Source organism: Astatotilapia calliptera, chromosome 2 (genome assembly GCF_964374335.1).
Source record: "Astatotilapia calliptera chromosome 2, fAstCal68.1, whole genome shotgun sequence".
In the NCBI taxonomy this organism is placed as follows: domain Eukaryota; kingdom Metazoa; phylum Chordata; class Actinopteri; order Cichliformes; family Cichlidae; genus Astatotilapia; species Astatotilapia calliptera.
Genome location: NC_137423.1, coordinates 10747823 through 10760176, shown reverse-complemented (window position 1 = coordinate 10760176; position 12354 = coordinate 10747823). Strand labels below are relative to the sequence as shown.

The 12354-nt window shown below is 46.5% G+C and overlaps 1 protein-coding gene across 2 annotated transcripts in view; it reads left to right on the top strand.

Moving 5' to 3' along the window:
• nfkb1 (nuclear factor of kappa light polypeptide gene enhancer in B-cells 1) overlaps positions 1-9911 on the top strand; it is a 28158-nt gene extending 18247 nt beyond the window's left edge. For both annotated transcript variants that reach the window (XM_026184505.2, XM_026184523.2), the window contains exons 6-24: positions 301-452; positions 530-693; positions 779-937; positions 3230-3334; positions 4126-4217; positions 4302-4440; positions 4826-4954; positions 5057-5176; positions 5560-5721; positions 5950-6091; positions 6180-6294; positions 6376-6577; positions 7063-7232; positions 8391-8493; positions 8657-8802; positions 8880-8949; positions 9091-9254; positions 9384-9510; positions 9595-9911. In XM_026184505.2, the coding sequence (XP_026040290.2) occupies positions 301-452; positions 530-693; positions 779-937; positions 3230-3334; positions 4126-4217; positions 4302-4440; positions 4826-4954; positions 5057-5176; positions 5560-5721; positions 5950-6091; positions 6180-6294; positions 6376-6577; positions 7063-7232; positions 8391-8493; positions 8657-8802; positions 8880-8949; positions 9091-9254; positions 9384-9510; positions 9595-9689 (2556 nt within the window). In that variant the 3' untranslated portion in view covers positions 9690-9911. The remainder of the gene's footprint in view (positions 1-300; positions 453-529; positions 694-778; positions 938-3229; positions 3335-4125; positions 4218-4301; positions 4441-4825; positions 4955-5056; positions 5177-5559; positions 5722-5949; positions 6092-6179; positions 6295-6375; positions 6578-7062; positions 7233-8390; positions 8494-8656; positions 8803-8879; positions 8950-9090; positions 9255-9383; positions 9511-9594) is intronic.
• Positions 9912-12354: the final 2443 nt, after the last annotated feature.

Sequence of the window (12354 nt, the reverse complement as noted above, 5' to 3'; positions counted from 1 at the left end):
GAATATTAGAATATCAGAGCTGGAAGGCGAGTCTGGGATTGAATTGTAGGTTCATCAGCTGATCCCACGTGCCGATATAAGCCTGGAAAGTTTACCCATAATGCACTTTTTGAAGTTTTCTCCAGTGGATTATGGAGATCAGATCATCCAGGGTCCCATCAGTGGTGTCTGCTGCTCTGCCTCACAGACATTAAACTGATGCTCACAGCAGGTTATAGTGAGCCTGGTTTAGTCTTAACACTGTGAGTCTTGGAGTAAAGTTGCAGATATTTATGGTGGTTATCTGTGCGTGTGTTTCAGATCTGTAACTACCAGGGTCAGGCCCGGGTGGTGGTCCAGCTGGTGACGGCGCTGACCCCCGTCCCTCACCTGCACGCTCACAGTCTGGTGGGAAAACAGTGCGATAAAGGAATCTGCATTGCTGACCTGCAGTCCAAAGACTCCACCATCAGGTCTGCATCTCTCTCACACACACACGCAGTGAAGCCTGTAAAACGATCGTATGTGACGCTCAGTTTATTTCTCATAGCTTCCCGAACCTGGGGATCCTCCACGTGACGAAGAAGAACGTGGCAAAGACTCTGGAGGAGCGGATGATCGAGGCCTTCAAGCTGGGATACAACTGCGGGGTCTCCATCCACCCCGACATCGACAGTGTTCAGGGGGAGGTCAGAGTCCCTCGAGAAATCACAGGTGAGTGAGACACATAACAAAGTTTAAATTCGGGATGTTTTATCTGTTTCATCGTTGACTCTCGCCCTCCTCTCTCTGTCTTCAGAGCACCACCTCAGTGTGATCAGAAATGCTGCCTCTTCTCAGGCCAAAGAGATGGACCTCAGCGTGGTTCGGCTCATGTTCACGGCGTTCCTCCCCGACAGCGACGGCGGCTTCTCCAGGCGGCTCGAGCCCGTGGTGTCCGAGCCGATCTACGACAGCAGTGAGTCCAGGCATTTCTAATCTTCTCCCTCCAGCAGGAAGGTTTGCAGGTCCGTCCACGATGCGTTTAGGGCTCGGAGGAAAGTGTAACTTTGACTGTTTTTATCTCGTGAGATCTGCTTTGAAGGTACCGCCTGAGTCTTTGAACCACATGAAAGATGTTTCGTTTTCGCTTCAGTCCCATTTTGTGCTTGCTTGCGGTGTCGCTCTCAGTCTCATTTTTTCCACCTGCAGCTCGAACTAAAACCTGAGCAAACTTTACAGATGTGCGAGATAAGATTCTGGTTGCTGCACTTTGTCCCTGAGGTAGTGACAGTCTGTGTAATGCTACAACGGGGATTTATTGAAGAGCGACTCACAGAGAAACGGTTTGTGTGGCGGGACTTTTTACACGTGTACTTAAAGATGAGGAGATGAAGATTATTAAGGTTTGCAGAGGCAGTTTGCTGCCATTTCCTGTACTTCTCTTTAGTGTTGGATCTGTTTCACATTACTGAAATGTCCGACTGAATGACCGATGATTATTGCGAGTCTGACAGACCTGAAACAACCTGGATGTAATGCAGTTGGTTGCCCACAGAATTCTTTCCCTTGACTTTAATAAATGCCTGCAGCCTCACCAGGCATGCAATAAAAAAAGAGTGAGGTTTGGTCATAATGCTCCAAGTTCTGCAAATCCTGCAGGTCAGCTGTTCCACATCTCGGCTGTACAAACATCAGACTTACCTGCTAAGTTATTGCTAATGCTAATGCTAATAAGGTTGTGTTGATTATTGAAATGATAAAGCTGCTCATAAATTAGTGCTCTTTGGGGCACAGGTGTAGACCACCTGGTTGAGTCCTTGTCCATAAAAGCCAAAACTAAAAAAAATGAATCCATTATTTGGAGCTTGTCCTCAAAACTTTCCCGTTTCCTTTCATCAGCTCTAATCTTGTCATTGTAACCTGACCGTGTGTTTGTCAAAGTGAACAACCCTTCAACCGGTCGGAGCACACACCTGCAGGTGTCACCGACAAATTGAATTAAAGCCCACAGAGAAACGTGTTAGATGTGCAGACCGAGCTGCACACGGACTCGACGCCTACTTCAGTTTGCTCCGATCAGTTTTAAGAAAAATGAAAACGGGTTTTAAAGTGAAGCTTTGAGTCTTGGTCTGCGCTGAGAGATGATCATGTGTGAAGTTTTGTGTTGGACCGTAGATTCGATGGATCATTGGTTCCTACATACTGAACCTCAGCTCCAGGCCCCATGTTTCGGTCTGAAGTGTTGAAAGTATATGAAGTTTGTCATTTATATGTGTTGGATTTGTGGTTTGAAAATGTTAAATGTAGAGAAACAGCTGAATAAAGCGACTGGTCGGAATCGGAGGATCGCTCTGGACTGAAGATCGGCGCTTGCGTCTCGTCAGGCCGCTCGGTTTCGTTTCCCTCTTCCTGCTGAAGCTGCTTCGCTCTCTGTGCTGCACTTCCTCTCAGAGGACTGAACTCGACTCCGAGTTCATCGTTTCAGCCCCGCTCTGCACTTTCATTTTACCGGCAGGAAACATTTCACACACTTTTCTCTTCTCGATTCGCCAGTTTTCACTCTTTTACTTTTGGTTTTTGGACTTATCATTTTTTTAATTGCTAGACTTTCCTTTACCAGTTGCAGTAGACCCGCAGCGTTCAGGGTTCAGGCCAGCTTCAGTGTAATAGTAGTGAGCAGGAGTGGATCACCTGTTACAGCTACAGCGTGCCAGCGTTTGCTGTGCATCTGCAAGCTGCTTTGAAACCCACCTCCACCTCAGCTCCTTTTCATCCAGTTTCCACTTCCTGCTTTCTGTATGAATCCTGCTGTCCTCTCCTCTCACAAACCTGTCCACAGTCATGGACGTACCTAAACTACCAGGCCCCGTCCTGGCCGTGATTGCAAACTTCACAACTTCCTGTTGACTTTGTCTAGGGGAAGCGGCGCGTCTGTGATCTATTTTAGCATCTGTGGACACGTGCTCAGTGCCTCTATTTGATCTTACAGTGTGCTGTGGTTTGAAGACCTCAGCCTGTCCAGCACAGACAGGAACCCGTTCACAGCCCCTGTAACTTTGTGTTACAATTACACTTAAAACACCCTCATGGTGTCTTTTCTGGCCCTGATCTCAAACACAAACCTTTGAGTGATGTAAAAGTGTGGTTACTTTACCTTAGAGTGATGGTGCAAAAAAAAAAAACCCCTCCCCTTTGAAGATGCGTAGCTCTTGAGGAAGCCTCGGGTAGGTAGATCTCTGACAGCAACTGTTTCTCTTTTCGCCCTCAGAGGCTCCGAACGCCTCCAACCTGAAGATCGTGAGGATGGATCGGACCGCCGGCTGCGTGACCGGAGGAGAGGAGGTCTACCTGCTCTGCGACAAAGTCCAGAAAGGTGAGCTTTCCGAGCAGAGCTTTTCCTGTTTTCTGTTTGACATATATAAGGTCAGGTGCGGGACGCTCATATTAAACATGGACGCAATTTAAAATAATGAGGTCAGAAGAAGCACAAAGGGGGAGGAGCTAAAACACGGCATGCAGAGCTGCTCCAGTAAACAGCTGAAAATGAGCACGGCTGTTTGGAAGGCTGGTTCTGGTTTTTAAAGCACCTCGGAGCAAACATGCATGCAGGTTATTTTAAGGGCTGCTAAAAAGTCTCTCAAGTAGTGATTTTTTTCTTTTTCACTTTATTTGATGATGTTTCCGTGCAGTTGAGTGTAAGTGAGGTGAATCTGAGCAGTTTTTCCTGGTTGGAGCTGTGTCAGTGCTGTTGGAGGAAGTCCTGCTTCAGGGAATTCCCCTCCAACGTACAAATCCCACAGGAGGAAGAGTTGGATTCGGGCTGCCGCCTGCTCCGCTTCCAAGGTTTCTCTGAGAGAACCGATGTGCTCTGAGATCACGGTGGTCTGGCCTCCAGCAGCGGGGCAATGTTATTAATTATCAGTAGCCTGGTCCGGATCTCGTTATGTTGATGATTCTCTATGACGTACACTGCACAAAAGGTGAAAACCAGGATTACCCCTGAGGTTATCACAGGCCTCTGATTTAGCACGATCAAGATCTGAGAGCTGATTTTAAGCCACGTGAACAAAGGTTGATCTTTATGCAGTGCATCTGAGCTAGAGATGCTCCCAAGGCCTGAAAGCGAACTATGAAACCATGGTGACCTGATGTTTGCGTTTGCAGATGACATCCAGGTTCGGTTCTATGAGGAGGATGACTCGGGTCTCACCTGGGAGGCTCTGGGAGACTTCTCCCCCACAGACGTCCACAGACAGGTGAGCATTCCTGCATTCGGAGCTGCTACTTTGACCTGCAGGTGTTGGGAGTGTCATTAACCGTGCCCGTTACTGCGCCGACAGTTCGCCATTGTATTTAAGACGCCGAAGTATCGAGACCAGAATCTGCAGAAACCGACGTCTGTGTTCGTCCAGCTGAAGAGGAAGTCCGACAACGAGACCAGCGAGCCTAAACCCTTCACCTACCACCCCCAGATCTTAGGTAGGTCACATGACCCCGGTCTTCCTCTGGAGTTGGCCAGAAATGAATCAACTCAGGTAATGCGTTACCTGCAGGTTCCTAATACTCCTCTCAGGCCTTTATCTCTTCTTCTTCCCCCACAGCCTGATTTTACTTTCACTTTCAACAAAAAGAAAATTAATAAAACTCCAAATTATTTAAAAAAAAACACTGGAACGAGCCCAAGCAAATCAGCTGGAAACATTAATAAATAGCAGTGGAAAATTTCAATATTTATATTAATGTTTTTAGTATCTGTGTCCCAACACTGCCCCCTGCTGTTTGATCATCATGATTGATTTATTAATGATTTTAAATGTGGGATGCCACAGAGGTTAGCATGGCATGAACACGTGTGTGTTTTTAGACAAAGAGGAGGTGCAGAGGAAGAGGCAGAAGACTTTACCCAACTTCCAGGACTTCAGTGGTCATGGAGGAGGAGGTCTATACAGAGGAGGAGGAGGTCCGGCTGCTGGAGGAGGACCTGGATCCACAGGTAGAGTCTGTGTTCTGGTCTGCTCTGCGGTTTAACACATACCTGAGGGTGACGTTATGTGATGTCATCATTAATCTCTGTGTTTGGGTGGATTTCCCTCAGGATACCCAGGATACCAGGGCTTCACTACCTACAACTATGGAGGAGGAGGTGGAGGAGGAGGAGGTTTCTCCACAGGGTACTCAGCGGGTCTGGGAGGAGGTGGAGGAGGGATAAAACACGGTGAGGAGCTACGATGAAGTTGTAGAGCCATTCAAAGTAATTTAGGAGCTGGAAGAGGTTGAAATAATCTATGATAATCTATAATACAAATAAAGTAACAGATTTAGGAGCGTGACCTTTTAACCTTTAACCTAGTTAGGAGGAAGAAATAAATCATGACTCAGTAATCTCGGATAAAAGCCAAGAAAAGTTTTGGAAGTCATTAATATTATTATTGATATTATGTGAAATTTAGGTGACGTCTAAGACAATCTAGTTATAAACCAGATTATAAAATCTCCATTTATGAGAAAATTCCATCTCTGAGATTATAAATCTGTAAATTTATGTGGAAAAACTTGAAAATCATCTGAGAAAACACAACAAACGCCGTTTGTTTAAAGCCTCTCAGAGCGGCGCCGCAGACAACGACGGTGACGACAACGACCCGGACGACGACTCGCCATCAGGAGCCGTGCTGCGAGCTCTAGCCCGGCCCGAACCCGTGGAGGTCAGCGAGAGGAGCGAGGAGGGAGGGGTCAGTGTGGAGCCTGAAGCAGAGAGAGGTAAGTTATTCTAAATTTGGCGGAAGAGTTTGTTTTTCCCGCCTCGGTGTTAGACCTGACGCTGCTGCTTTCTGGTGACACCGGGGATTATTTCCTGCGTGGCGCTCCCGGGTCCACTCAAAGATGCTCAGATCACACTGACGGCATCAGAAAGCTCAGGATAAATTCAGTTTTTACGAAGCGTTCAGGCGTTCCACACATCCGATCAAGTCTTTCTTTCTCTTTCAGAGTTCGACGCCAAGGAGCAGCTGGATCAGGTGATCAGCAGACTGCTGGAGGCCATCTTTCAGTACTCGGTTACGGCTGACTCGGCGTACCTGCTGGCTCCACAGCGCTCCCTGATGGCCGCGCAGGATGTAAACGGAGACACGTCAGTAAACGCATCGTGATGATCAGATGTGCGCACATTAAAAGGTTTTATTCGGCCGTGTAGTGACGGCTCCTTTTTCTCTTCTCAGCGGGCTCCATTTGGCTGTTCTCCACAACCAGCAGGAGGCGCTGAAGAGTCTGACGCAGGTGGTGTTTGCCCTGCCCGGAGAGGAGGTGCTCAACATGAGGAACTGCCTGTACCAGGTATGGAGCTCGTCGTCTCCAGCCTTACAGAGCCGAAAGCTTCAGGTCACGGAGCTAAAGCACCCTCCCTCTGTTCCCCAGACTCCTTTGCACCTGGCCGTTATCACGCAGCAGAAGGAGGCAGTGGAAGCGCTGCTGCTGGCTGGCGCCGACCCGACGCTGACGGATCGTCACGGCAACACAGTGCTGCACCTGGCAGCTCAGCATGAGGGAGAAGGAATGATCCAGTTTTTACTGCAACACAGAGAGCTGAGAGAGCTGCTGGACCAAACCAACACAGCAGGTACACACACACACACACACACACACACACACAGAAAAACACATTTTTTCTTGTATTATAGGTGAAATGAGTCTTGGTGAGTTTTCAGGTTTAACAGACAAAGACACGGGCACGTCACAGAGAGCCTGATCAACTGTACACTTCCTATTATCCTTGAAAACTTCCCAGAGTTACTGAATGGAAATATCCTGAATAGCTTCACAGTCGAGTCCATTAATCATAAACGTCACCAAATGTGCGGCTCCAGCAGGGTTTTGTCTTTGTGGAGTTCGTGTTGTTTGATGAAGGTCGGTGTCATCGATCTGCGAGTTAGCACGACTACTTGAATCTGTAAAATCAGAAAGTCGAGGTAACAGCGACTGTTTTTGTAAGATTCCTGTTTTTGTCAAAGAGACAGTGCGGGGGTGTCGTTTTATGCAATGCTGTGTCAGACGTTATCGTTACTGTCATCTCATTTGAAAACCTACCGGTAAACATGTTTGCAGGTCTGTGTGCGATCCACCTGGCGGTTCTGGCCAACCAGCTGTTTTCTCTCAGGGAGCTGCTGGAGGGCGGGGCCAACGCAGAGGTCCAGGAACGCAGCTGTGGCCGAACGGCCCTCCATCTCGCCACAGAGACTGACAACGTATCGCTGGCGGGCTGCCTGCTGCTGGAGGTACGCCTGGGTTATTGGGCAGACTGGGAGCTAACAACCAATCAGAGCAGAGACCTTTGCTGAGGCTTTGCTGGCTCAGCATCAGAGCTGCAGCAAATCATTATCTCGTTAATAAAGTGGTTACACATTCATATAGATGCACAACTGTGAGAAAGAATTTTCATACAGGTGATGCACAGGTGAAACTAAACGTTTAATGTCGTCAGCATACAAAAGCATCAAAACTTTCATCTGTAAAGATTTAAAATTCTATTATAATTATGAAGTTTATTAGTTCAGCAGTGTGACGGTGCTTCAGAATAACACAATAAAAAAGTCACACAGGCGGTAGAAAGAAACCCATAAATTCCGATCAATTACAAATCACTGATCGCAGAGACATGCAGGACTCGAGTGCAACATAAATTATGACATACAGTCAGTCTAAAATATGGGATGGTTCGGTAGTTACACATAAATTACATGAAATGTTCTGGAAGATAGAGCACTGAGCATCGTCAGCATGCACGAGCGCTCAAAACTCTCAGTATAACTTAACCTACACAATAAACACACCTACACAATTTAAAAAAAGATAAAATACAAACGAGATCCTAATGTGTCTTTAAAAGTGACTTTAAAAGATACTGACAAAGAAATCTGGAGTTCTTCAGCCAGGAACCACAACCTCCCCTAACAGCAATGATTAGGAGTGGTAACTGTTGATTGGACAGTCCACTAAAGCTAAAGTTATTACATATTTTTCTGATATCTAAAGCTGTCCGTTTAGCTTCATAGGCTTATGTGGGTCCAGCTGACTGGGGAGTGTAAGCAAACCCTTTGTAGCCTCGTCTCCAACTCCTCAGAGTGGACAGCGAGGCCTTCCTAAGTCAGCCAGGAGATACAGTCTCTCCAGAGTGTCTCAGTTGGACATGCCTTTAACACCTGAACTGATCAGGTGGTCAAACAGTCCTAAATAAGTTTTTTAATGTTATTAAGAAGAAGATGCTGATGTTCTCTCTCTCCTTGATTTGACTTTAACTGATGAAGGATCAGATGACCGATGGAGTGTATGACGACCAGTGGTGGGCGTCTCAGTGCTGAGGAATCTTTGTGTGATGTAACTTCACCTTTGAGTTGCCTTTGCATGAAGTGCTGTTTGTGTGTTTCTGCCATCAGGGAAACGCCAAGGTGGACTGCTGCACTTTTAATGGCTCCACCCCCCTCCACATCGCTGCGGGTCGAGGCTCTGTCAAGCTCACGGCTCTCCTCATGGCTGCAGGTAGATTTTTATTAAAGCTCAGAGTTCTTTTGTTCACCAGGAGCTCATTTACTAGCATCCACCTGAGGCCCCATCGTTTCTTACGGCTTCCTTTCTGAAGAGGACGAAGCCTGTGAGACGTCCTGATCTCGTGTTTAATAAGTTCGTATTTGGGTCTTTTCAGGTGCAGACCCACAGAAGGAGAACTTTGAGCCACTGTTCTTCAGGGAGGAGGATGAGGAGGAGAGCTGTGAAAAGGAGAGCGAGGAGGAGGAAGATGAAGGTTACATCCCAGGGACAACTCCCTTCAACATGGCTGCCACCCCTCAGGTACACGTAGCTTCTGAGCCTCTGGTGGACCTCACGACACGAAGCAGGTTAATGAACCCGCAGGTGTGTGTTTGCAGGTTTGGGATCTTCTGAACGGCAAAGAATACAAACCAAAAACACCTCAAACGGCCTTCGTCCCTCCTCAAGGTGAGCTCCTCCCCACACGTGGACACTTTATTACCCTGTGATTGACCACCGTGTTAGACGTGGTTCATTGTTTCATAACCACGAAATACAAAATCATGACATCGGCGCATCGGTTTGCTGATGACATGTTTGCGTGTGTAGGCGACCTGGCGAGCCTGGACACAGAGGTGAAGCAGGCGCTGTGTGGCACTCTGGAGAGTGAAGGATGCTGGGAGAATCTGGCTCACAGTCTGGGTCTCGGGATCCTTAACACGGCCTTCAGGCTGAGCCCCTCCCCCGCTAAAACCCTGCTGGACAGCTACGAGGTAACGCACACACACAAAACACGATCTCACACACTCCGACACACACTCCAGCATCTGAATGTTCTCAGAAACCTGGGAAACGCCCCCTCGAGGATTTTGTGGATAAACTGCTTCCCGTCTCTCCTGCAGGTTTCCGGTGGAACGATCAGGGAGCTGCTGGCTGCTCTGAGGTCAGTCGGCGAGTGCAGAGCACTGAGCGTCCTGGAGGAGGCGCTGCACGAGAGCGAGGAAGCGCCGGCCACCAGCGCAATGAGTGGTGAGCATGCGCACATAACGTGCACGTAACACCGACTGCCAAGTCAAATGACCACGAGTCACTGAGCTGCGTTTGTGTTCGCAGGCGAGCTTCTGTGCGCTCGGGTTCAGGAACTGAAAGTGGACACTCGAATCGACAGCGGGGTCTGCGACAGTGGGGTGGAGCTTTCCACGGCGTAATGATCTGATCGGTCCACCTCCAGCTGAGTCCATCCATCCACCCGTCGTCCCTCGACTCGCTCTGGACCGAGTGCGACGCTCGTCCTCGTGATGGGTTCAGGGCTGAAAGTTTCTCTGAGCTTTTTAAACCAGTTTGTAGAAAAAAAAGGGTCAAAAGAAAACTTGATTGTAGCGCGTGAAAACAGTCAAACTCAACTTTTACTTTTTTTTTTTTTTTTTGGCCACGACACTCCAGCAAAGACGGGGAGCAGCTTCTGTTCCCGAGGAGCCAATAAAGGAAAAACATACCAAAAATCCCCCCCGCCTTGGTAAGCTGACGTCTCCTCCTGAGGCGCGCTCTGTTTTCTGTGGATTCGATGGTAAAGTTGTGGATTTGGGGGGTTTTCTGTTCACTTCAACCGCTGAACGCTTCGCACAGTTTGTTCTTTCTGCAGCCGCCAGCAGAGAAAAGGTGCTACGAAACTGAAACGATTGTAAAGGATCAGATGTTCTGTAATCTGTTACTCATCTGGTGTTAATCAGAGGGCAGAAATCTGTTACTCATCTGGTGTTAATCAGAGGGCAGAAACGCGCTGTGATGACACCTCAGATTAAAGAGAGGTTTACCACAATGGTGATGAAACTGGCCTCTCATGGGTTGATAACTTTAATCCACCTGCCACAGCCATTGTACGATGTGAGGATCTTAATCTTATTTTTCCTGTTGGTTTACAGCTACAGTTTACTCGCATAGGTGTTCCTAATAAAGTGGTCGCTTTGGGCAGCATGAGCAGACTCTTCACGGACAGATTATCACGCGTGTTTTATTCAGACACCCCCCCGACATCTGAAACTCTCCTCCTGGCGCTTTTTTTTAAAGTATTATTTACTCTCTAAAATTTCAATGACGATATGTTTTCCTCTCGTGACGTCATCATGAACTGAACCTGGTTTTTATTTCGTGATTTTATTCTGTGGCACGAGTGCTGAGGGGAAACTCAGAGAAACGAAATGTAAGGCATTGTGGGAAAGGTAGTCCAGAGCTGTGGGTAGCTGCTGTTCCTGTTTCTGTAATCCAGCAGATGATATTTATGTTCCTGCCCTGCACTGTACAGTCAAACATGAGCTTTTAACCTTTTTTTTTTTTAATAAAATCTGATTGTTTTTTTAAAATAAATATTCAAATTGTGATTTATTTCCACTCACCTGCTCAGCTGTGGAGTTATCCAGAGAAGCTAAGATGTTGTGTTGAAAAGAAAACATGGTAAGAGTTTCTGATAATGACAACTGTGTGTGTTGGAGACTGCTAAACACTCAGTATATCACAGGCTCAGTTTATTTAGGATTATTTTGAACTATAATCATGCAAAGTTTAACATCAGCTAACCCAGCGTGACCAGACAATGGTTAGGTCCAGTACCTCCAGTTATACTGAATATATCCCAGATTCATCCTGCAGCAGGACGATGAGTCTCAGCATCCATCCGGAGAGATAAAGGACCGGAACAAAAACAACTTGTATTGAACTTATGGAGGTGTTTATAAAACTGGTAAAACCTCCTAAAATCACTGAAGATATCAGCGAAACGAGAAGAAATAACCACAAAGGCTTTACGTCCCAAACATCTTTGATCTGTGATGAAGAGATACAAACTAGAGTTAAAACACTTTGTACCACAAGACGGCGCAGTGAGTCCAGGGCGATGCGGTAGACCTGGGGTAAACATTTAAACACCGCCCCCTGGTGGTTAAAAACATGACATGTTGAAAAGAAACGCTGAAAGCTGAGCTGCGATACGAAAAAAAAGTCTGAACGTCCTTCAGCTTGAGTTAAATTCTTAAAATTTTCTTTCTGAAACATTTCAGATGTGCAATTATATTTCTGTTTCCTTTACAATTTTGTGTTCCAGCTACTCTGAAAACAAGAAAAAGATCAAATCACTGTGCTGTTTTTGTTCGTTATGACTCTACATCACTCTTTTGTGTTTAATCACAAAGTCCGAAGGAATCCCGAGTAAATCTGAAGCTTCATAAATCCACAGTGATCATGATCACCATGACTGATCATCACCAAAATGATCAGTTTGAGATTTTTTGGCTAGAATTGAGCAGCTCTGCTCTGTAAGAAAGACGTTACATTGGAGTTTTTAACATGTGAGATGTTTTCACTCTATTTTGTGAAGTAATTACATAATAGCTCCTGTTTTTTTATTCTTTAGTTGTTTTGTAATTCCTGGGGAGTCTGGCTAATGAGCCTCCAGAACCTTTTTTGTCATTTTACACTTATTTAATTTAAGCAGCATTTCTTCATTGTGTAGAAAAACTGTGACATTATGTTGAAATTGCTCTGTATTTCTTAATGAATGGGATTTAATGTGTGACTTATACTGACAGAAAGTCCAAACCACTTGTGATCTGTCTGTTCTCTCAGTGTGAAACGATTTTAACCTCCCTGAGCAGGAGGATTAATTTCGCTGATAACGGCGTTCATGTGACCTCTGAGCGTGGCTGATGATGTCAGGGTAGCGGCTCCTGCTCTCAGAGTCCGCTTGTGTTTGTGACGAATAAAAAGAGTCTGTTTCCATTCTTCCACCTGTGAGCAAAGCAGAAACAGACTTTTTTATTCATCAGGAGGAGTCTCAGAGCAGGATGTGATTCCCTGGAATGAAAACAGGACAACAGGAGC